General features: G+C 46.7%; 3 protein-coding genes across 3 annotated transcripts; all 3 read right to left on the minus strand.

Annotated features, from left to right (window-relative positions):
• Positions 1 to 137: 137 nt before the first annotated feature.
• On the minus strand, positions 138 to 1532 carry LOC118510014 (serine protease inhibitor 28Dc-like). The gene is made up of 2 exons (XM_036051401.1): positions 1501 to 1532; positions 138 to 1278 (listed from the first exon to the last, which is right to left on the minus strand). Exons 1-2 carry the CDS (start codon positions 1530 to 1532, stop codon positions 138 to 140), a joined length of 1173 nt encoding a protein of 390 aa, XP_035907294.1.
• LOC118510015 lies at positions 1458 to 13377 on the minus strand. The gene is given in 4 exon segments (XM_036051402.1): positions 1458 to 3075; positions 4434 to 6845; positions 7669 to 8219; positions 12688 to 13377. Coding segments are annotated over 3 exon segments (4296 nt in total). The 5' UTR covers positions 8199 to 8219; positions 12688 to 13377; the 3' UTR covers positions 1458 to 1721.
• Positions 13248 to 23245, minus strand: LOC118510016 (probable cyclin-dependent serine/threonine-protein kinase DDB_G0292550). The gene is made up of 4 exons (XM_036051403.1): positions 23241 to 23245; positions 18741 to 21616; positions 16490 to 18697; positions 13248 to 13417 (listed from the first exon to the last, which is right to left on the minus strand). The coding sequence occupies exons 1-4, from the start codon at positions 23243 to 23245 to the stop codon at positions 13248 to 13250; spliced, it is 5259 nt and encodes a 1752-aa protein (XP_035907296.1).
• Positions 23246 to 23370: the final 125 nt, after the last annotated feature.

Below are 23370 nucleotides of genomic sequence, written 5' to 3' on the forward strand. Positions count from 1 at the left end.
GGGGAACTGAGCGTCAGCCACTCATTCACATTGTACTCGATTTATTAAATTGTACGTGTCATGTGTTATGAGGTAATGATTCTTGTCGCATATTTTAAATTCCTTATCGTCTCGCATTCCGCAACCAGCCGCCATCGCTACTTAGGATTGTAAACACTTCCGTAAAACAGTGGCAGTCGCGTCGGTTCCTCTCTGATCATTATGATGAACGGTCCGTTGACGATGAAGCTAACCTGGGACGAGATGCGATCGATCAGCGTTGCGGTCGCCGCACCACCCTCCGTACCGCGCTCATTCACCGTCAGGTCCACCTTGTGCAGCATTTCGTTGACAAAGATCGATTCATTTTTCGACGCGGTCATGCCGCCGAATGTATTCCGCCGGCGACGACGCCGGAAGTCATCGTCCTGCTCCACACAGCACACGCACACCTGACCCCCGTAGGCGCAATGTTCCTTCAGACAGTCGCCCCGCTCGATACCGTTTCGCTCCACTATGATGCACTCGGGGTTCTGTTGCTGCAGCTGGCGGATGGCGTTTTCCTTCGTGTCCTGCAGCACATCCAGAATGTCGAGCGTTTCTTCGGCACCGTGACGGTTTAGCCCGGTAAGCAGACGGTACAGATCGGCATCGTTGCGCTCGAACAGGGTGTAGACGCCGAGCTGCTGCAGCACACTCTTCAGGCTAATCGAGTTGGAGATGTGCATCTTGGGGAACAGCAGTGTAACGGACTTCATCTTCATTTTCGTCACAATCTCGTTAACTTTTTCGGCCGAAATTTTGGTCTGCAGCGATTGTACCAGCTCGCGCGTAGAGTTCATCGGCATGAAGATGTACATGGTGACGTTCTGACGGTACGGTACGCCAAGCACGCGCACGTTTTCCTCCTGCCAGTAGTAGTACGGCATGCAATGGCTTTTGGCCATCATCGGAATGTCGAACGAGTCTGGGCCGTCGGGTCCGTTCGGGAAGAAGCGTCGGTTGCGGGTAGCGAGCGGTTGGAACGGTTCTTCCCACAGACCGCGGAAGTACAGCGTGTTCACGATCATCAGGATCGTGTCGGGGCTGATGTGCGACACAATGTCCGCGATGCGGCCGTGCGTTTGATTGTTCACCCAGTTGTTGATGTAGCGCACGGAACCGGTCTCGTCCTGGACAAAGTCTAGCTGCTGCAGCTCGCTCTGGTACAGATCCTTCGCTAGCTTATCGTAGCGCGCATCGAACGTGGTGCCATTTTGGGCGAAGATACCATTTCCGATCTGAATGATTACATCTTTCCTGTTTTGGGGTGGGAAAACAAAAAAACATCATACGTGAGACATGTGTGTTAGTTCTGTGGTTCAAATCGGAAAGTAAAACGAGCTGGCACTGAATTTCCGGGAATTTCTGGGAATTTCTTTCAACAAGACTTCGGAACCTGTAAGCTACTGGAGAACATTAAACCACCGACAACCACATGTCCGGAAATGTAGATTTATTTATTCATAAAAAATTGCATACAATCTAAATAGGTTAGCACATAGTTGGGCCATCGTTCGATGCTTCCATAAAATATGATTTCTAGTCAGTACCCTAGCAGAGGGCGCAAATGCTCTTAAAATCTATCACGATCGTAGGCGTTTTGTTTGTCGCTGGTGATCTGAAATTGCACTGGATCGATAAGGCCCTAAAGCCAACTTTGTGCTTGCAACTTTACCGATTGCTTATACTACCCCCGTTCTTCAGCTCGACGGATGATAGATCGGTCCGTAGAATAGCGGTAGACCGGTACGGTCGTTGCGAACTAGCAGCAAAAACGGTGCCTCCGCACGGAACACGACACTGGTGCCGGAACGGTTCAGTGTCACTATGGTAGCCGCACCACCCTCGGTTCCGGTCTCGTTCACCTCCAGATCCACCTGATGGACGGCATTGCTCACGAACAGCTGGTTTGCCGCACGTTTGCTGCGCCTTCGCAAACCCTTCTTCCCTATCGGGCCACTCTCCTTCACGATACGTTTGTTCAGTATAAAGTCCTTGCTGGTGAGCAGGCCAGCTTGGCCTTGCTGCTTACCCGTGCTCGGCACCTTATAGCTAACGTCACGCCTGCTTCGTCCACGTCCAGTCTTGCTGGGCCGATGGGTTAGCGGCACGATCGTTTGCGGGACAGTTTCAGTAGTCAGCGGTACCGTCGTATCTGTGGCCGGTGCGTCCGTAGTAACTTCCGCCGAATCGTTGCCGACTCGTGGGAATATTAACACCTCCTTCAAATCGTACGATAGTCCTGGGGAGGGTCTGCTCACATAGTTGGGCATGTTTACGGTGGGTGACATGGATGATGCTGCCGTAGGTGCATCTCCCTTCACTCGATTGGCGTACACATCCGTTGTTGCAGGTTCCTGCAGCATTGCGGACAGATTGCTTCGCTCCGGCTTAAACAACGAGCTGACACCGATCTTTTGCAGCACACGCTTCAGATCGACCGTGTTGCTGATGTGCATCTTGGGAAAGAGGATGATCGACGTCTTGATCGTCATCCGATCGATCATTTGCTGCAGATTGTCACTGTTCAGCTTCGGGATGAGCAGTTGCAATTTGGCCCGGTTCGAATCGTTCGGCATGATCACGTACATCGTAGTCAGATTGTTCTTGTACGGCAGCCCGATAATGCGCGCATCCAGCTCGGTTGATTCGTAGAACGGGAAGCACCCGCCGTGCGCCATCATGTCCACCATGACGGACGGTTTGTCCTTACCGTCGGGGTAAAATTCGCGCAGCTTCGTCGCACCGTCGATGAACGTTTCTGCCCACAGGGCCTTAAAGTACATGGCGCTTGCAAGCACCATGACCGAGCTGGCCGGCAGGGTCGAGGGCAGGATGTTCGGCAGCTTGCCGTGCGTCTTTTCGCTGACCCACGCGTTTATCTGTCTCGTCGAGCCGACGGGATCGAGCTCAAAGTCGAGCGATTGAACCTCCGAGTTGTAGTAAAACGACGATTCGTTGCGGTACGCATCGCTCAGCTGGATGGTGCGCTGGACAAAGATGCCGTTGGCGAGCGAAATTTCATGCGCGGCCGGATCGTGGTCGGGCGGGTAGCTAAAAGAAAACGGGGTGGAAAACGACAAGAAGAAGAAGAAAAAAAGTTGCTATCAATCCATGCTTTTCGAACAGGAATGGGGAAACTAATTTCGTAATGCGCGAGTGTGTGTGTGTGTGAATGTGCTAAGAGAAGGTCGAATTAGTAAATTATCGTTTGAAACTTAGTAAAGTTTGGTGGGAAACAGAAGAGAAGCAAAAAAACTTCAGTAATGACAAAAACCAATCACCGGAACACAGTGAGGGACAGATTGAAGGAGATTAGCCCAACATTTTAATTTTTATTTAAATCCGGCAGCCTCAATATTTTGATGGGAGTTACAGCGAAATTCGTTCGAGGTAAAAATTGAGAGACAACGTCATACTCACCCACAGTACTTTAGCTAAGAAGGAATAATTGATTCTCACTTGTTTTGTGTCACTAAACTACAGAGACAATCTACAGCTCCTAAACCACAAGTGTCCAGATGTTTAAAACAATGCACACAGTTGCAGATAACAATTCAAGAGACAACTCGTACCGAGCATTGTCACAAAACACCCGGAAGCTTGATTTATGACCAGGAAAATACTGTAGACGAAACCGTTCCGGACACACATACCACGCGGACAAACTTATTAGTAGAGGATTAAAGCGCCTAACGAACAGGTATTGGGCAGTTTGTTGATAGAATATGTAAAATAAATTCAACGTAAACGATCGATCCATTTCCTTAACTGATCGATGTACTGATTGGCCAGATTGGCTCGTGTCTCATAAATCCACCGAACGACGTTGACCTGGGCTTGGTCGGTGTGTTTATCCGGAATCTTTTCAGTTATAGCTATTTAGCGTCAGATAGGTTGGACCAGTCATCAGGGAAGGCTAGCTGTTCTGACGGTTATAGAATCCCGCCAAATATCAAGATCTATTGATCGCAATATCCGGTGTCGATACCGAAATTTGCTTCACTACGGACGCGATACGCGAACCACAGGGAGGAGGTTGGCATAATTTAATATGAAATTTTGGAAAATCCAAGGCCCGGTGAACAGGTTTTATCCGTTGGAGGATAGGTAGCCTCCATGTGAAAATTCGAGGCCTGGTCCAAAAACGTGCTAAACTTGTTTGACTTTTTTTGGTTTTGCGGTCCCATAACCATCTCTGTGCTTGTATCATTCTCTCTTTTGAGTAATAGTTCTGCCGTTCTGAAAGGTCACCCGTCGCTCCCGTGGGAGGGAGGGAAATCACAGAAAACCAAAGCTGTCCCCTAATTATGGCCACAAACGAACGAAGCTTTGTCGGGGCGTGTCTTATACATGTTTATTTGCATTATTTAAGAGGAATGTTTGTTAAGTACAACACTTCATACACTAACGCTAGTCGTGCGAGCACCGCAGTACCCGCAATCGTTCTTAAAGGTACTACTACTGTCTCGCTGGCGAATACTGACGGAAACATGATGATTGAACCATGTGGCATTGATTGAGCGCTTCAGGGCCTGGGATCGTACACTACGCCATAAAACAGGGGAAGGTGTGTTTTGTCGTTCCGGATGAAGATTAAAAATGGCCTGTCCACCACGAAGGAATAGTCGGGCCCGATGCGATCGATAAGGGCTGCCGTCACGGCACCACCTTCCGTGCCCTGTTCGTTCACGTCCAGCGTCACCTGGGTGATGATCTCGTTGACGTGTACCGCTTCGGATGGCCGCTGGGCTGGTCGTTGCTCTTGTTGAAGGAATTGTTGAGGAAGTTGCACTTGTTGCGGTTGTTGCTGTTGGGCCGGTCGCTGTACTGGCTGTTGTGGAGGTCGCTGAATCGGTTGTTGCTGTTGTGGTGGCCGCTGAATCGGTTGTTGCTGTTGCGGTTGTTGCTGTTGGGCCGGTCGCTGTACTGGCTGTTGTGGAGGTCGCTGAATCGGTTGTTGCTGTTGTGGTGGCCGCTGAATCGGTTGTTGCTGTTGCGGTTGCCGCTGTACCAGCTGTGGCTGTTGTTGTTGTTGCGGCTGCACAACTACTTGTGGTTGTTGTGCTTGATATTGCTGGGGCAGTCTTACTTCCGCCGGCCGTTGGAACCCTGTTTGCTGTTGTGGTTCCTGCTGTTCGAATCTACTTTGCAGCTGTAGCTGGTTTTGTACTGGCTGTTGCAGTTGCTGTTGCTGCTGCTGTTGCGGTAGCACCGTTTGGAGTGGTTGCTGTTGAGATGTCTGATAGAATGGTTGCTGAGCTGGACGCGAGGACACCTGTGGTGCTTGCGGCGCTGCGAAATAATAGGCCGGAGCCTGCCGTTTCTGGATACGGGGTGATGTGCAAGTTTTCATGTCGATGCAAACATTTTGCAAAGGTATCCAACTGAACCCATTGTACTGGCAAGAGTTGGCGTCCAGAAGCGGAACTCGACTGCAGGCTAGTAACGCTTTATCCCTATCAGCAACACGCTGATTTGTTAAAGGCTGGCCCGCGTTGTAGTTCTGTTGGTCCACACCGAACCGATTTACTACCACCGGTTGACTGTTTGCCGTCGTTTGATACTGTTGTGCCTGTTGCGGTGCCTGCAATAGCCCATTGGAAATACAGCAGTAGCAGTACTTTAGGAACATTTTGCACCCATTTCTTCGTTCACATTCCTGAGCGTTCGATGCCAACACGGCCTGATAGCCAGGTTTCACACAAATGAACGTACGCAGCGAGGACGCATTGATGCGGTACAGGCAGCGCTTGTTGGTGTCGTCGTAATAATGTTTCGCCAACTGGACTCCGCAGCCCGTGCTTTGGTCGTTGGTTGGTATGCGATTGCACATGCAGCTATTGCTATTCGCCATGTACTGGCAGTTCTCGATCAGCTGACAGTCTTGAGGAGATAGATCAATCGATATTTCCCTCCCGACATTGCTTGGCGGTAGCGGGGCCCCCGGCTGCACCAATCCTTGCTGTGGGTTTTGTGGCCGTTGTACCGTTTCTTGTCGTACCGGAGCTTTGGTGGTAAGTTTCTGTGTGGAAGGTCGTTCCTTTGGCAAGTCCGAGAGGTCAAATCGATTTTGAATGTTGAGCGTACCGATCGTTTCGTTTTTCGGGCTCGCATCGAACACTAGTCCGGGTGGTTTGTCGTTGAAGATTTCCGTCAAATTGCTACGTGCCGGATCGAACAGATCGCGAATGCCCAGACTTTGCAGGATGCTGCTCAAACGAATGCGGTTCGAAATGTTAAGCTTCGGTAGCAGCACCCTGCCCTTCCGGACGACCATCCGATCGATCAACCAGTTCAGATGGGGCGCATCCAGTACGGCCAGCTTTTCGCGAACCTTCTGCCGGTTCGACCCATTCGGCAGGATGATGTACATGGTCGAGAGGCCCTTCTCGTACGGCAGCCCAATTATCTGCACCCCATACTCAGCCGTTGCGTTGTAGTACGGGAAGCAGCCCGTAGTGGCCATCGAGTCGACCGTGATCGACGGTTCTTGCTCACCGTTCGGATAGAACGATCGCTGACGCGTGCCGAACGGTGAGAATGTGGTTTCCCACTTTGCCTTGAAGTACAGCGCGTTCGCCACGATCATACGCGTGTTGCGCAGGATGTTTTCGGTGACAATCTCTTTGATCTTGCCATTGGTGGCTTGCGTGCACCAATCGTTTATGAACGTAGCCGCACCGTTCGTATCGCGCTCAAAGTCTAGATCCTTGACGGTGCCGTTGTAGATGCGCTGTGCCAAGCGCAGGAACCGTGCGCCGGGCTGGTAGCCTCGCTGTAGAAATACGCCGTTTGCTATCGATATCTGATGGCTGTGGTATCTGTTGGATATTCGAGGTGAGGAGGATGGTTCGCGAGAAAGTGGGTGAATACAAAACAGACCCAAAACGGTGTATGGGAGGTCAGGGTGCAGTATGCAGGTGATCGTATGAGGTAGCGCGAGCAGTCTGGCTTGCAATATGGCAGACCCCAATCAATGTGATTCTTGTTTAAAACTGCTGATACCGTGCGTTTGAGAGGAAGCGATTAAGTGCAATGGCTAGCGATGCAAAAGCTTACGAAGCGATCTTCCCTGTTTAGGAAGACGTTATCAACTGAGTGATGGTTAATGCAGATTAGTCCGGGTGGCCGAGAATATGACTGACCAATCGGCTATGGATAATAATTCAAGTCACAGATAGCCAGGCTAGGGCAGGCTACGACCGACAACGGTTAAAGAGCCCGAAAGGAAGAAAAATGGTTAATTCAATCTAAATTCATGGCTATTGAAGATCTTAGTTGTTAGCTACAATTGCAGGATCTTTTACCATTCCCAACACCTCAAGGTACCCTAAATCTCACGTTCGTACTTGGAGCAATAAATTAAACCCGTGACTGCAATCAGGCGTGTGTCACTCGCGTGTAGTACACATCATTCTCATGATCGTATCACTTGACAGCGCATCGTTGAAGAATGATCTGTAGTTTCTTACCAAAAAGTACAGTACAAGGAAACGTGCCAAACGATATTCTTCAAAACTATGGAACACAAGCGATAAGAATCCAGTGACGGTTTTTCAAGAATCCCGAAGAAACCCGCAAAGAAACCAGTGCAGCCATTCAAATTGTAAGCTTGCAGTTGTGAGCTTTAAAAGTTACACTTACTCGTTCGGGTTGCTCGGCGACTGCGACTGTACGAACTCTTCGTCCTCCTCGTCCTCCTCGTACCGGTTGCACTTGTCATTCAAGCGCCAGGTAACAAGTGGCTCCAGGCTCGGATCGTTCGACACCAGATCCTGGAACAAGCGGCCGAAGCTGATGTGTATCTCCTGGAACGAGAGCTGCCCCTTGTTCAAGCCCATTACATTAAGCAGCTCCTGCTGCGTTTGACCGCCGGAGCCAAGCAACAGCAGCGACAGCGCCCCCGCTATACTGACGGGGGAAAAGATTTCCGTTTTGCTTTTCTGGTTCGAGAGAGCGTTGGCGATCCTGGCGGCCAAGTTGGTCACACTGTCCGACACCAGCTTTGTGTTGGCGGTTGGTGCATGCAGTCGATTCGCCTGCGGCTGATTCGTTGCAACGGCGCCCGGCTTTTGCAGGCCTGCTGCTCGTTGATTATTGGCTGCATTGGCGTCCAACGCGCTGACCAGAAGCGTTACCGCCAGGATACACAGTACCCTGGAGCTGGAACGCATTTTGAACCGGGTGCGAAAATTCTACAAAGAAAGAGAGAGAGAGAGGCAAAGGTTTCTGTTAGTTTAGTGGAGGTGAAGATCATGAATGATTTAAAAATAAAGGAAACATTAAAGATGAATGCTCAAGAGATAACGTACGATCTCGGCAGTCTTTTAGCGAGTGGTTCTGGATGGCTTCTGAATTGGTCAACGAATCCCAAGGAATTTAATTGGCAGCTTTACGCTTTCAGTGATAGCTCCCTGGTTTGGTCGGTTTAAATTTCTCCCACCCGGTCTAACCTTCCGTACTACTTCTTCTTCTGTGGCACTACAACCTCGAGAGGTCTCGGCCTGCCATTTCTGACTTTCTGTGACTTAATTTTACCCGTAGAAAAGTAGTCAGCCTTTCGTACGGGGAGGTGGTCTGGATGGGATTTGAACCCCGGCCCTGCCGTGTGAAGACCGGCGCCGCTGTCGCCTCGGCCACCGGACCGCCCCAACTACGGTTCCGTACTACGGTTAGCTTAATTATCGCATCGTGAATCGTGAAGGGACCGGTTTGCGCTGCCTGATTCGTAGGCGAACCGGCAACGAACGGCAAACTGCGACCGTGCCGTATACCGAGACTCTATTATCACAGTGTCAAACGTTTAGAACTGGAATTCGTCCGACGTCATCAGAAAAACCCAGAAATCCACTGCACGGCACATCACAACGACGTTGAGACACGACGACGACGACGATGACGACTGACGACGACGACGTTGTTGGTCAGCGCACACCGTTTCACACTGTCAATATCGAGGAGCGACCGTCTATTAGCACTTTCAAGAAGCGGACACACTCTTCGGCCAGTTAGTGAAACGAAATTCAGTAATGTGTCATCAAGATTATCGGTGTCAAAGCAACCAGAACCTTGAATTCGATGCAGCAGTTTCTTAAGCGCAAAATACATTGAAACGATTGTAAAAACCAAAGGACAGTTCCCGTTCCGGCACGCGCCTTTACTACTGCGACTTTGGAGGGTTGCTTTGGAGCAACTACGACACAAAGGTCAACGGGTCTATCACAGAGTCCAGAGAAGGTTAACTTGCTCTAATGGACACCACCAACCGCAACAGATTCGATCGATCGAGGTCAACCTATGCGATGTGCCATCACAAGGTCGAAGTAATCTCCGTACGCCAACCAAGTTCCTCCAGTGAGTCCAAGTGGAGGTATGTGAGCTCTGTATCTGCAGGTGTTACATATATGTAGAAACTTTGTCTTGCGAAATTTGCCACCTGCCTGGAATTCGTGTGCCCCAACGCGTCTTCAACGTTCGCACTGGATGAAACGCACTAACAGACTGACTGGCAAAATGTTTTGAAAAACGCGGAAAAGATGTTCCCGCCCGCCGGAATGGTCGTGTGAAACGATCGTAACCGGTTGCCCGTTGTTAATGCTTAGATTGGTTTCGGCCACAGCAGAGGCTCTCGCTCGGGCACATTAATGTGTATTATGGTTTATCCTCCTCTTTTACTGTTGCTTTTTGTTGCTCGTGTCTTCGATTCTCCCGCACCTGGAGGAATCTCTGCATCTGACGGCTGTTCTGGGCTTTAACAAGATCTTCGCAGTCTACACCTGTTGGTCTACCGTACCGACCTGTGTTTAGGCTTAGGTGTCGAAATATCAACCATAAAATATGCATTCATAAATATCCAATGCCAACAATCAACTGCCCGTAAAACCATGGTTATCTCGTTCTACTTAGTGTCAATGACATTTATCTTTGATTCGGTCCATTTTATACCTTACCCAAAATTTAAGTAAAACCACTTTCCCATTCATTTTTCGAGCTAATAGTGGATACGTACAGATCACTAGCTGTATGTTCATCATCATCAAAGAATCCTTCCAATTATGCCGTGTATGAAATTGCTTTATTTTGCATCCTCATGATTGTTTTTTTTTCAGGGAGGGAAATCCTACCACACCCACTTCTTCCGCGAGCCATCAAATAGGATTTCATGACGTCAACCATTGATCGATTCCGTGCAGAGAAAAAAGAGGACGTGCAAGAGCAATCATTATCATGTGAGTAATTATCTCCTCCCTAATCCTCAATGTAATGAAAATCGTATTATCATTTAGCTAAATGTATAGCTATCGAAATGCAAAAAAAAAGTTCGTGGGTTTAATAATAGAACTTGATGTGTTTGCTGGATTCAATAGGTTTGGGAATGATTGATAAACAAATTAAATTTAAATGTAAGTGGTTTGTGGAGAGTTGCTAAAGTCTTCCACACATATCATTCTTCATGGGAGACGATGTACAAGTTATGCTAAGAAAGATAAGAATTCTTTGAATTCTATTTAAAATTGCGGTTTGTTTAACTCGAGAAATTTAAAACGCTGGGAAAGGCTAGATCAACGTATGAAACTCCAAAAACTGCAGTTTGGTGTACAATACGGTTGCAAGAGTTTGTACAATTCGAAAGAGTATTAAGCATCTTATAGAATCCCCGACTAATCCCATCAATTGCATTAGCCATGCTAAGCTTCAAGGGGATATACCGCCTATTGGTGTCCAACAAACGTAGCTCATGGAAGATGGTCGATAAGCTAAACAAATGTTGATGTTCAGACAATATACTGGGGTTCAAATCTCTTCTGCGCCGTTCCTCCATAGTGAGGACTGGCTCTCCAACTATGCGCTATCAATAGGTCTCTTCTTCTTCTTCTTCTTCTTTGGCACTACAACTTCGAGAGGTCACGGGCTGCCATTTCTGGCTTTCAGTGACTTGATTTTACTACCCGTAGCAAAGTAGTTAGCCCTGCGTACGATGAGGCGGTCTGGATGAGATTTGAACCTCGGTTCTGTCGTGCGAAGATCGGCGCCGTCATCGCCTCTGCCACCGAGCCAAAAATGGCAGCCTTGACCTACGAGGTCATTAGGCCAACAAAGAAGAAGTAGAAGTAGTAATTAAAAAATGGTCGAATGGAAGATATTCAATGAACGCTCTTCCAAGTCTTGCCCTATAACTTAAGAGCTTTTGTTTTACCAACTACTACTGTTTAAAACGAAATTCCTTAGAAGCTTCTTTATCTCTGTTTTTACCCTTGCTTTTAAAATGAATTTGGAATTACCTTTTATACGTAAACAACACGTAATCTTATTATTCTTATCAATCCTATAAACATTGAACTTGAAATGGCCGCCATTATGAACTATCTACTATTGAGGAGTAAATAGTATGGAGAATGAGTAATGCATTTAAATTATAACAATAGCCAAAACATTCTCTTTTATGAACAGTTCAAACGAATCTTTATTTTTACAAAATTCAAACACTATGAGTACAACAGTACTGAAGGCTGTTCTTCCAACAATCAAAAACTCAGTACAGCGAAGCAGGACACAAACAATTTCCTCAAGCATTGTATGCTTCGGTGATGCAAATTTGACGTGCGCCTGTGAATGTATAACTAGCGGCCATGTTTTTAATATTTAATATCGGAATTTATTTCAATAATCGGGAATTTATTTCAATTCCCTTAAATGTCAAATAGGTACATTGAGCATATTGTTGTTGCCATCCTTTTCATGTTTGCTAATTCATTTGCAAATTTAAGCATTCAAACGTAACGCTTCGCACCTTTCTTTTGCGGTGATGTCTGGTTACAGCCAGTGAAAACGCTTTCTTTTTGAGATGCGGAGTGGATTGTTTTTTTTTTTAGTAGTGCCAATCATAAAATGAAAACTATGTATGACACAGCATGAAACGAACGTCACTTGAGCGATGTGTATATATGTGTTCACAAGGCTAACATTCAAAACCGCAAACCGGTTTCCACCAGCCGACAAATCCGTCAGCTTCAAACGGCCACAGTTCAACACCACGTAACGCGTCAAGGATGGACGGTTCGTGATCTGTGTCCCGCATGACGGTAAACCTTAACTGTACACAGGGGGCTTCTTCATGGGGCACCTCATTTCCATACGGATGTGAACTAGCTATTAGGAGAAAATGTTTCTCTAGTTTAATGCTCACAAAAAAACAAAATACAGGTTAACTAACTGTTGGCAGTTCCGCCTGTGTGTATGACGATGTGTACCGAATGTCCCTGAACTCGGAGCGAACCGACAAGATGAAACCGACCACAATCAAATGCAAGGACAACATGCCAAGACCTTAAAAGACGCGACAGGCTGCGCGATGGTGATTGTCTCAGAACATTACGCTGAGCGAGACACCCGTTGGGGGGAGAGACTGGGCCAACCAGAGAGTTTTGTAGGCTAGCCGTTTCGCACCAGCACAGCATTTGAATAAGCACATAAAATTAACTACGGAGTGCAACCTCTGGGTGATGACCCGTACCGGAATCGGCTGATAAGAACCGTTAGTGTGTGTCTTGTCATCCAGTAGAATGTACTGGCGCTCACTGCTAGACGAAGAACGATCGCTACCAAGGGCGTTTAGTCGAAATGTGCCAGCGGGAGCATATAATATCGCGGAACTATGCTTACCGTTGGGCGTATGCAAGATGAAACTGGACACGGCGGGTCAGTAAACTAGCTCCCGGATGGGGGGGTAAAGGTTTTGCACAAGTTTTTTCACAGCACACTCTTACACACGCACACACACCTGATTACACACGCACACACTTGTTCACACTGAAACGTCTTCGACGACGGCTTCACGCAGGATCACCAAGTTCTGGCTTATCCTCTCCAATGTGACGTGGATGTGGACTAGTTTCCGGTGAATGTTCCGGTGTTGGGGCAACGGGTTTGCGAGTTGGTAAAGCGCCTAGTTAGTAGAATGTACTGGGATATGTTTCTGCGTTCAAACACACACACACACACACACACCGTGGTTACGTTACGGCCAGCACATTTTGGTTAACCGAACCTGGCACACGAACCGGACAAGAATAACTGATCCCGCAGAGGTTCTGAGCCGCTTAGACTGTCATCTAATCTCACGCTCACAACGGCATCCTCGCTGCGCACACTTACTCGCAACACATACACCGCACCCGCACGACGCAACGGAAATCTAAGGGCTGTGTTCCCAAAACAAGCAATCAATACACTTCACCGGTCTGGCAGTCCTGTACGGCAACCTTTCCGAGATCTGGTTTGCCGAGCACTGGAAACTTGTTCGACCGGTGCGAAACTATAAACCGCGTACAGCAGCGCATGACGCGCACACCCATATGGAGCCGCGAGTCGGGCCGACTCATCAGTACACGCACTGCTCGGGAGCGAACGAGACGCGCAATCGGTTTGCGTCTGCAGAGCATCCAGAGTCGCGAACGTTGGCGAGCATCGCGAGAGTAGCGCGAGAAACCGTGGGGCATTTTGCGCAGAGACACTGAACAACTGAACTCAGATGATGAGCTTGCAACCCGAATGGCGCTTAATGGAGCTTACATACGTAAGGGTAAAAAAAAACACGGTAGCATTGTTTCCCGGGCTGATGGTGGTCCATACCCGTAACGGGTTGCGTTTTTGGGTGACTATATGTTGACCAAACATGAACCACGGTTAGAGCGGTCAATCGACCATTGTACGGGTTTTGGGAAATTCCCATCCATTAGCCAAACGCTGCACAGAACGGAAATGGTGGTGGAGGGCGGCATGTGACCCGCGGGTGACAAGTTTTGTTTTTGTTTGCCATAAGCCCAGTTCCGCTGTTGTTCACACTTGCCAAGGGGAAGTTCCGCCTGGGCGTTGACTAAAATTAGGGAGCATTTGTTTAAACAAATTCGTCATTTGTTTGTGGTGCCTAATTGTGGTAACGACCGTGGTGCCGATTTGTACAGGTAGGTGATACACCAACCGTACGTTCTATGTACTGACCTATACATGATGCTCTCAGATCTTTTTTTTTGTTTAAAGAGTACGCTAATGGTGTATGGTTTGCTGCACACTCATCGGCATCCAACATCCGTCTATTGCTAAAAAGCAAGCACATTCTCTGAAGGTTACCGAGTGATGTGGTATTTGATTTCTTAGTTAACCTTGAGATACAAAGCAATTAAAACATTGGCAGTTGTTAGCCATGCTTTTAATTCGGGCGATCAGTAATGCAGATTTAATTTAATTTAAATGAAGCTGATTGAGCTGAAGTGGCATCCAACTCGAACTTTAGAACAACGTCAAGAATATGACGATCATATTATTGCTTCGAAATCTTATTCAGGTTAATTTTGGTGTTCATTTTCAATTTGACGATTTAGTGAAAAGTAGCTTCAAAATTTCAATTGAAGCAAGAGTAAAGACAAAATAAGGCTACTTAAGTTTTGTATTGGATAGGTCTAACAGAAGCCAATCGAGGCGGTCCGATGGTGCCTTTGGCGCGGTCTTCATACCGCAGGGCCGTGGTTCAAATCTCATCCGGACTGTTTTTCCCGTAGTGAGGGCTGACATTCCAACTACGTGGTATCTTAAGTCTAGTACGCCAGAAATAGCCAGGCATGACTTTAAGAGGTCGTCAAGCCAAAGAAGAACGGAAGACAATAGTAAAAATGTCTACGGAAATGTCATGCTCTACTGTAACTTTGGCGTTTATAGACCCCACCACTCAGAATTGTTCTGTATCCTTGAAGATATAGTATTAGTATTTAGGATGACACCGCCAAACTGACGTTTTGTCGAATCTATTTCTTTCCCAACTATTGGAAGTTATATATAAACTCTTAAAACGACCGAGAAACGAAACGAGTCCCCAACATGACACCGGATTTTGATTGTTTTGATATCTGACTCCGACCTGATTGACTGCTTCTAGAAGCTTTTGGAGACTTTTCATGGAGAAAACTTTGTGTTTCTTGTTTTTTTGTACATATTTATGTGATATATATGAAAAGTTTCAAGTCCACAATTTCAACTGTAATCCACAGAAGCTTAGTAATAGTATGGAAAAAGTACAATTGAAAAATCAGACGAATATTACTCATCTTCCGAAAGATATTATTAAACCAGCTTTTTGTGATGTTTAAACCTGGAATAATTTAAGCTGCATCAGCAAAAAATATTGGCCGGGAATTTCCAAATGTTTCACTAGAGTTAGTTAATTTTAGCGTGCCCAATGCCTGGCTGGCACATCATCGCAGCGACTGTTAAAATGTAATTTGAATAAGAAAGCAGTTAAATTATACGTTCTTTCAGCAAATTTGCATATGTCTCGTGGAGATGGACTGCGCGCATGAGTAAACGTATCTCTTTACCTCTCTGTATGCTTTACGCAGCTCAATTGTCTGCTTGTTAGCAAGTCTCTTCACGATGGCATTTCTCAACACAGCAGTAGGTGTAGGATACGGGGCAAGCTTTTAATACAACCCAACTTTTGCGCGGAATAAGATTGCACCTGATTGCGGTTCCGTTACTCATATCCTTAAACGTTGCTCTTAATTGAATGCCGAAAGCGACTAGGGACGTTTTTTTTTGTGAACGGTCGGGACCAATACGCACCGTTTGTTCCGTTCTGCTACGTTATAATATTGTATGCCCATCGAAAAAAAAGACCTTTCTCTTTAAATCCACCCCAGTGCAGTCGATGTGTGGAAAAGGAACAGAATGCTTGCAAAGTAAAGAGTGGTTTCGTATGGTATGTGAAAGCAAAGAGCAGTTTTATGTGGCCATAAACTTGTCATTACGTTACACAGCCGGTGCACTTCAAAGTGGTTAACTTATCGACAGACTTCAACACTAATGTATTGAGCATGGTTTCTGTAGTAGAACACACATCATTCTTCCGTCATTTGTTTGTACAGTGTTTGTAATTTGTATTTCAATAATTTATTATTTTTGTGTGTTTCCTCACTTGCCCTTGGTTGCTTCCTTCTTGCTTTGATTTTCATTTTATTTTACGTGGAATAGTAAGCACCACCAGCTTAATTAATTTACATTCAGATTTCTATTACAGCGAACACGATTCGCTAAACTATGATTTATAATCGAATTTTCCATCACAATGCTTCTAATAGCCTAAGTAATATTGATAGCGGACTTAAGATTACAATCTTTAGTTTAAAAATAAAGCATAACTTGGCACGAACGTGATAGTAAAGTTGTGAACTGGACAGAACTGAGCAAAGCAACTGCACTCCCGAGACGGCCTATGGGAGCAGTTTGGATTACTTTAATCGCGGATGCCAGTGCATAAAGTGTTTCCTATTGCCTGGTTTCTTAATACCATTTAAGTAAAGCCTTAATTTCTGAAAGGACTGTGGGGTTGGTTTTGCGAAGAAGAGTGGTAAGATTATCTGTGGTTTCTGTGACTGTTGGAAGGGAGCCGATGCAATGCTCGGTGCAACGCTACCTGAATTGGCACCCACCACAAACACGGTAGGTGAATCGGTAACATTTGGACCGCTGGTGGAAACCGTAACCGTAACCTGAGGTGGAAGGATGTTTGAAGGGTTTGATTGCACTGATGATGGTTTGAATCCAACGCTAGGTGCAAACAAACCAGTGCCAAGAATCGAAGGGGCTTGGTTTGGGTTTGCAGCAAATCTTGTAGTCGGCACGGTCGAACGGGTCGTAATTGACGGAAGCGTTATTGTCGATGATGTGCGAGGTGTCGATGAAACTGTGGAGGTCGGAGACGGTGTTGTCGAAGGTGGAACCGTGGAAGAGGGTGTTGAAGGCGTTCCGGGAGTTGTTGGAGTTCCTGATGGGGGAAGCGTTATTGTGGAAGACGGCGTTGTAGACGGTGTCGTAGAGGGTGTTGTGGAAGGTGTGGTTGGAACAGTGGACGGAGTTGTAGGAGACGTTCCGTGTGTTGTTCGAGTTGATAAAGTCGGAAGTGTTATAGTGGAAGATGACGCTGTAGTCGAAGTTGTAGAAGGCGTTGTCGAAGGAGTTGTAGGAGCTGTGGACGGAGTTGTTGGCGGCGTTCCGGGAGTTGTTGGGGTTGATGACATGGGAAGTGTTATTGTGGAAGATGACGATGTAGTCGGCGCTGCAGAAGGCGTCGTGGAAGGTGTTGTTGACAGTGTTGTAGCAGGCGTTGTGGAAACAGTAGAAGAAGTTGTTGGAGATATCCCGGGAGTTGTTGGAGTCGGTACAGTGGGAAGCGTTATCGTAGAAGATGACGTTGTAGAAGGAGTTGTCGGCGGTGTTGTTGAAGGAGTTGTTAGAGCTGTGGTCGGAGTTGTAGGAACAGTCGAAGGAGTTGTTGGAGCTGTCGACGGAGTTGTTGGAACTGTTGACGGAGTTGATGGTGGCGTTCCAGGTGTTGTCCTAGTCGATAAAGTGGGAAGCGTTATTGTGGAAGATGATGATGAAGATGGCGTTGTAGAAGGTGTTGTCGGAATCGTTGTCGAAGGAGTTGTTGGAACAGTGGACGGAGTTGTTGGCGGCGTTCCCGGGGTTGTTGGTGTTGATGACATGGGAAGCGTTATTGTAGAAGATGAAAATGTAGTCGGCGTTGTAGAAGGTGTCGTCGATGGTGTTGTCGATGGTATTGTTGAAAGAGTTGTGAAAACAGTAGAAGGTGTTGTTGGACCTGTTGGAACTGTAGACGGAGTTGTTGGAGCTGTCGACGGAGTTGTTGGAACTGTGGACGGAGTTGTTGGAGCTGTTGACGGAGTTGTTGGAACTGTGGACGGAGTTGTTGGAACTGTAGACGGAGTTGTTGGAACTGTGGACGGAGTTGTTGGAGGTGTTCCGGGTGTTGGTCGAGTTGATAAAGTGGGAAGCGTTATCGTGGAAGATGACGAAGAAGATGGCGTTGTAGAAGGTGTTGTCGATGGTGTTGTTGGAGCTGTCGACGGAGTTGTTGGAACTGTTGACGGAGTGGTTGGAACAGTGGACGGAGTTGTTGGAGCTGTCGACGGAGTTGTTGGAGCTGTCGACGGAGTTGTTGGAACTGTAGACGGAGTTGTAGGAACAGTGGACGGAGTTGTTGGTGCTGTCGACGGAGTTGTTGGAGCTGTCGACGGAGTTGTTGGAACTGTAGACGGAGTTGTTGGAACTGTCGATGGAGTTGTTGGAACTGTGGACGGAGTTGTTGGAGCTGTCGACGGAGTTGTTGGAACTGTAGACGGAGTTGTTGGAACTGTGGACGGAGTTGTTGGAGGTGTTCCGGGTGTTGGTCGAGTTGATAAAGTGGGAAGCGTTATTGTGGAAGATGACGAAGAAGATGGCGTTGTAGAAGGTGTCGTCGATGGTGTTGTTGAAAGAGTTGTGGAAACAGTAGAGGAAGTTGTTGGAGCTGTGGTTGGAGTTGTCGGAACGGTAGACGGAGTTGTTGGAGCTGTAGACGGAGTTGTTGGAACTGTTGACGGAGTGGTTGGAACAGTGGACGGAGTTGTTGGTGCTGTCGACGGAGTTGTTGGAGCTGTTGACGGAGTTGTTGGAACTGTGGACGGAGTTGTTGGAACTGTAGACGAAGTTGTTGGAACTGTAGACGGAGTTGTTGGAGGTGTTCCGGGTGTTGGTCGAGTTGATAAAGTGGGAAGCGTTATTGTGGAAGATGACGAAGAAGATGGCGTTGTAGAAGGTGTTGTCGATGGTGTTGTTGGAGCTGTCGACGGAGTTGTTGGAACTGTTGACGGAGTAGTTGGAACAGTGGACGGAGTTGTTGGTGCTGTCGACGGAGTTGTTGGAGCTGTCGACGGAGTTGTTGGAGCTGTAGACGGAGTTGTTGGAACTGTTGACGGAGTGGTTGGAACAGTGGACGGAGTTGTTGGTGCTGTCGACGGAGTTGTTGGAGCTGTTGACGGAGTTGTTGGAACTGTGGACGGAGTTGTTGGAACTGTAGACGAAGTTGTTGGAACTGTAGACGGAGTTGTTGGAGGTGTTCCGGGTGTTGGTCGAGTTGATAAAGTGGGAAGCGTTATTGTGGAAGATGACGAAGAAGATGGCGTTGTAGAAGGTGTTGTCGATGGTGTTGTTGGAGCTGTCGACGGAGTTGTTGGAGCTGTCGACGGAGTTGTTGGAACTGTTGACGGAGTGGTTGGAACAGTGGACGGAGTTGTTGGTGCTGTCGACGGAGTTGTTGGAGCTGTCGACGGAGTTGTCGGAACTGTTGACGGAGTTGTTGGAACTGTCGACGGAGTTGTCGGAACTGTCGACGGAGTTGTCGGAACTGTCGACGGAGTTGTTGGAACTGGTGACGGAGTTGTTGGAACTGTGGACGGAGTTGTTGGAGGTGTTCCGGGTGTTGGTCGAGTTGATAAAGTGGGAAGCGTTATTGTGGAAGATGACGAAGAAGATGGCGTTGTAGAAGGTGTCGTCGATGGTGTTGTTGAAAGAGTTGTGGAAACAGTAGAGGAAGTTGTTGGAGCTATCGACGGAGTTGTTGGAACTGTTGACGGAGTTGTAGGAGCAGTGGACGGAGTTGTTGGTGCTGTCGACGGAGTTGTTGGAGCTGTCGACGGAGTTGTTGGAGCTGTCGACGGAGTTGTTGGAACTGTTGACGGAGTTGTTGGAACTGTAGACGGAGTTGTTGGAACTGTTGACGGAGTTGTTGGAGCTGTGGACGGAGTTGTTGGAGGTGTTCCGGGTGTTGTTGGAGGTGTTCCGGGTGTTGTTGGAGTTGATAAAGTGGGAAGCGTTATTGTGGAAGATGACGAAGAAGATGGCGTTGTAGAAGGTGTCGTCGATGGTGTTGTTGAAAGAGTTGTGGAAACAGTAGAGGGAGTTGTTGGAGCTGTGGTTGGAGTTGTCGGAACGGTAGACGGAGTTGTTGGAGCTGTAGACGGAGTTGTTGGAACTGTTGACGGAGTGGTTGGAACAGTGGACGGAGTTGTTGGTGCTGTCGACGGAGTTGTTGGAGCTGTCGACGGAGTTGTTGGTGCTGTCGACGGAGTTGTTGGAGCTGTTGACGGAGTTGTTGGAACTGTGGACGGAGTTGTTGGAACTGTAGACGGAGTTGTTGGAACTGTAGACGGAGTTGTTGGAGGTGTTCCGGGTGTTGGTCGAGTTGATAAAGTGGGAAGCGTTATCGTGGAAGATGACGAAGAAGATGGCGTTGTAGAAGGTGTTGTCGATGGTGTTGTTGGAGCTGTCGACGGAGTTGTTGGAGCTGTCGACGGAGTTGTTGGAACTGTTGACGGAGTGGTTGGAACAGTGGACGGAGTTGTTGGTGCTGTCGACGGAGTTGTTGGAGCTGTCGACGGAGTTGTCGGAACTGTTGACGGAGTTGTTGGAACTGTCGACGGAGTTGTCGGAACTGTCGACGGAGTTGTTGGAACTGGTGACGGAGTTGTTGGAACTGTGGACGGAGTTGTTGGAGGTGTTCCGGGTGTTGGTCGAGTTGATAAAGTGGGAAGCGTTATTGTGGAAGATGACGAAGAAGTTGTCGATGGTGTTGTTGAAAGAGTTGTGGAAACAGTAGAGGGAGTTGTTGGAGCTGTGGTTGGAGTTGTCGACGGAGTTGTTGGAACTGCCGACGGAGTTGTTGGAACTGTTGACGGAGTTGTTGGAACAGTGGACGGAGTTGTTGGAGATGAAATAGTGGGGAGTGTTATCGTAGAAGATGACGACACTGTTGTTGAAGGAGTTGTTTGAGTTGTGGACGGAGTTGTTGGAGGCGTTCCCGGAGTTGTTGGAGGCGTTCCCGGAGTTGTTGGAGGCGTTCCTGGAGTTGTTGGAGGCGTTCCCGGAGTTGTTGGGGTAGTTATAGTTGGAAGAGTTATCGTAGAAGATGATGTTGAAGCCGGCGTTGTAGAAGATGACGTTGTAGACATTGTGGAAGGTGTTGTTGGCAAAGTTGAAGGAGTTGTTGGAGGTGTTCCAGGTGTTGTGGGAGTCGATATTGTTGGCAACGTTATTGTGGAAGATGATGCTGTCGATGGCATTGTGATTGGTGTAGACATTGTTGTAGACGGCGTTGTCGGCAGAGTTGTTGGAGTTGTTATCGTTGGCAGCGTTATTGTGGAAGATGATGCTGTCGACGGCATTGTAGAAGGTGTAGAAATTGTTGTAGATGGTGTTGTCGAAGGAGTTGTCGAAGGTGTTGTGGGAGTTGTTATCGTTGGCAGCGTTATTGTGGAAGACGATGCAGTAGACGGCATTGTAGAAGGTGTCGAAATTGTTGTAGATGATGTCGTTGAGGGAGTTGTTGGAGTTGTTATCGTTGGCAGCGTTATTGTGGAAGACGATGCAGTAGACGGCATTGTAGAAGGTGTAGACATTGTTGTAGATGGTGTTGTCGAAAGAGTTGTCGGCGGAGTTGTTGGAGTTGTTATCGTTGGCAGCGTTATTGTGGAAGACGATGCAGTAGATGGCATTGTAGAAGGTGTAGACATTCCTGTAGACGATGTTGTCGAAGGAGTCGTTGGGGTTGTAGCAGGCGATGACAATGTTGTGGACGGTGTCGTAGAAGGAGTTGTGGCTGTTGGTTGCGTTATTGTGGAAGGTGATGACGGTGAAGTCATAGTAGAAGATGTAGACTCTGTTATAGATTGTGTCGTAGACAGAGTGGTTGGAAACGGCGTTTCTGTTGATTCAGGCGTGCAGTAACCATAAATTTCAACATTTGATGTAATCTTCTTTTTCTTGTTTTTGTCTTGTATGAGTAGACTCAGATTATGTTCATCCTCATTCCGTATCTCAATATTCATTTCAGTTTCCCAAAATCTTTTAGTTGGTTCTACTAATAGATACTGGAGCCTCTTGCTTATGTCCTAAAAGGATTAGGAAATATAAAAAGCTGTTTAAAAATCAAATTATATTTTATTATTACATCTCATGCTTTAGTTCGTTTCATAGAAAATTTTATGGTTATTGTTTTATGCATTCTGCTGTTCCAGATGGTGATTTGAATGTTGGATTTCTAGCAGAAGAATACAAGCCTTTTAACAGATTCAACTCCCTCAACAGAACTATCTTTGACAATCTTCTCGGTTTAATGCTCGGAAAAGTTTATGCTTTATTAAGAGGGTTTTATGTACCAAAAAAAAAAAAGTTGTCCCTTTTTTTCATTTAAATTCCTTTGTTTTTGATATTTGGAGCAAATTTATTTATTTTTCTAGCGTTTTATTTAGATTCATGAATGCATTGCACTAATTTCGGATGATGTTGAAAATAATGCTAAAACAAATAACTCAATGAATTTAGTTTTGCACGCATCGTATATAATCGTAAAATGGTGGGAAGCGTTTCTCCTATAGTCCAGTGACCAAAATATGGCTTCGTCTCATGGCAGTTTTGTCTTTGAAATGGATTTTAGATGTGGTTTGGATAACGATTACTATCTTGTTTCAATTGTCCTTCACCGCCTGACTGAGTTGATCTGATATCAGACCAGGATCCAAAGATTCACAGAGCTGAAGCCAACAGGTAATAAAGCCACAGGTTTTACAGTCATATTACACTGGTGGATGGCCAGAATCTGGGCTCTTTTAAATGTTTTCAAATTTCTGCATGATTGAGAAGATTTTGTAGAACTCAAAGCACTTGCTACCGTTCGTTCGAGCAGGCCTCACTATTTTCAACTTTCACACTTAACTTGGCCACAATAGAAGGTCTTCAACAGTTTGGTCCACAGTAACTCCAAAATATTAGTATGGGTTATAAAACTACTACAATATAAATATTTTAACTTTGGAGCGGTTCAGTGGTAGGTAGCACGGAAGGTCCGGGTATCAAGTTCCATCCGCACTGTAAACTTCGTAAGAACTATCTTCTCTAGGCATGACCTCTATGGTTTGAAAGTCTTTGAAGAAGAACTGATACAAAAGACTTCCAGCAAGGACATCGGGTTTAAAATCATTGAAATTTTTCTATCATTAAAAGTATGGAGTATGGAAGTCATGTATACACATCTTTATTCCTTTTTTTTGGTATTTTGAAGAACATGAACTCATAAAGAATTTTTGCATAACATAGTTATAATACATAAGGAAACACAATACCAAAACACTGATCACGTGTCACTGCAAAACAAGCTTCGGTTTATTTCACATTGTTTTAAGAGAACAGTTCGTAAGCACTGGGTGTACACTAGTAGCTGCATGCAACGTAACAACACGCTTACTTCTACTCTACTCCAGAAACTTCCCAAAACAATATTGCGCAATTTTCACTATTCAAGAACGATGTGGATGGAGAAACATACTTACGGCATCGATATGCAAATACAAAGGATTTCGAACGCCTTTTAAAATTCTGTAGTAAAAGCAAGTTTGCAGGCTGCTATCGTATGTTCCGTAGGTGAAAATGCTTTCGACCGTGTTATTGCTCCACGTGACG

The sequence above is a fragment of the Anopheles stephensi genome, chromosome 3, assembly GCF_013141755.1.
Source record: "Anopheles stephensi strain Indian chromosome 3, UCI_ANSTEP_V1.0, whole genome shotgun sequence".
NCBI classification, from domain to species: Eukaryota; Metazoa; Arthropoda; class Insecta; order Diptera; family Culicidae; genus Anopheles; species Anopheles stephensi.

Excerpts from the sequence above, each read along its gene's own strand:
- LOC118510016 (XM_036051403.1), bottom strand. Across the intron at positions 18,698-18,740 it reads CACCAACAACTCCGTCCACT|CTCCAACAACACCATCGACA; the intron begins GTTCCAACTACT and ends CTCCGTCGACAG. Across the intron at positions 13,418-16,489 it reads TGTGGTGGGTGCCAATTCAG|TGCGTGTACTGATGAGTCGG; the intron begins GTAGCGTTGCAC and ends GCTCCCGAGCAG.
- LOC118510014 (XM_036051401.1), bottom strand. The coding sequence starts at position 1,532 with ATGGCCCAACTATGTGCTAACCTATTTAGATT. Across the intron at positions 1,279-1,500 it reads TGTGCTAACCTATTTAGATT|GAAAGATGTAATCATTCAGA; the intron begins GTATGCAATTTT and ends ACCCCAAAACAG.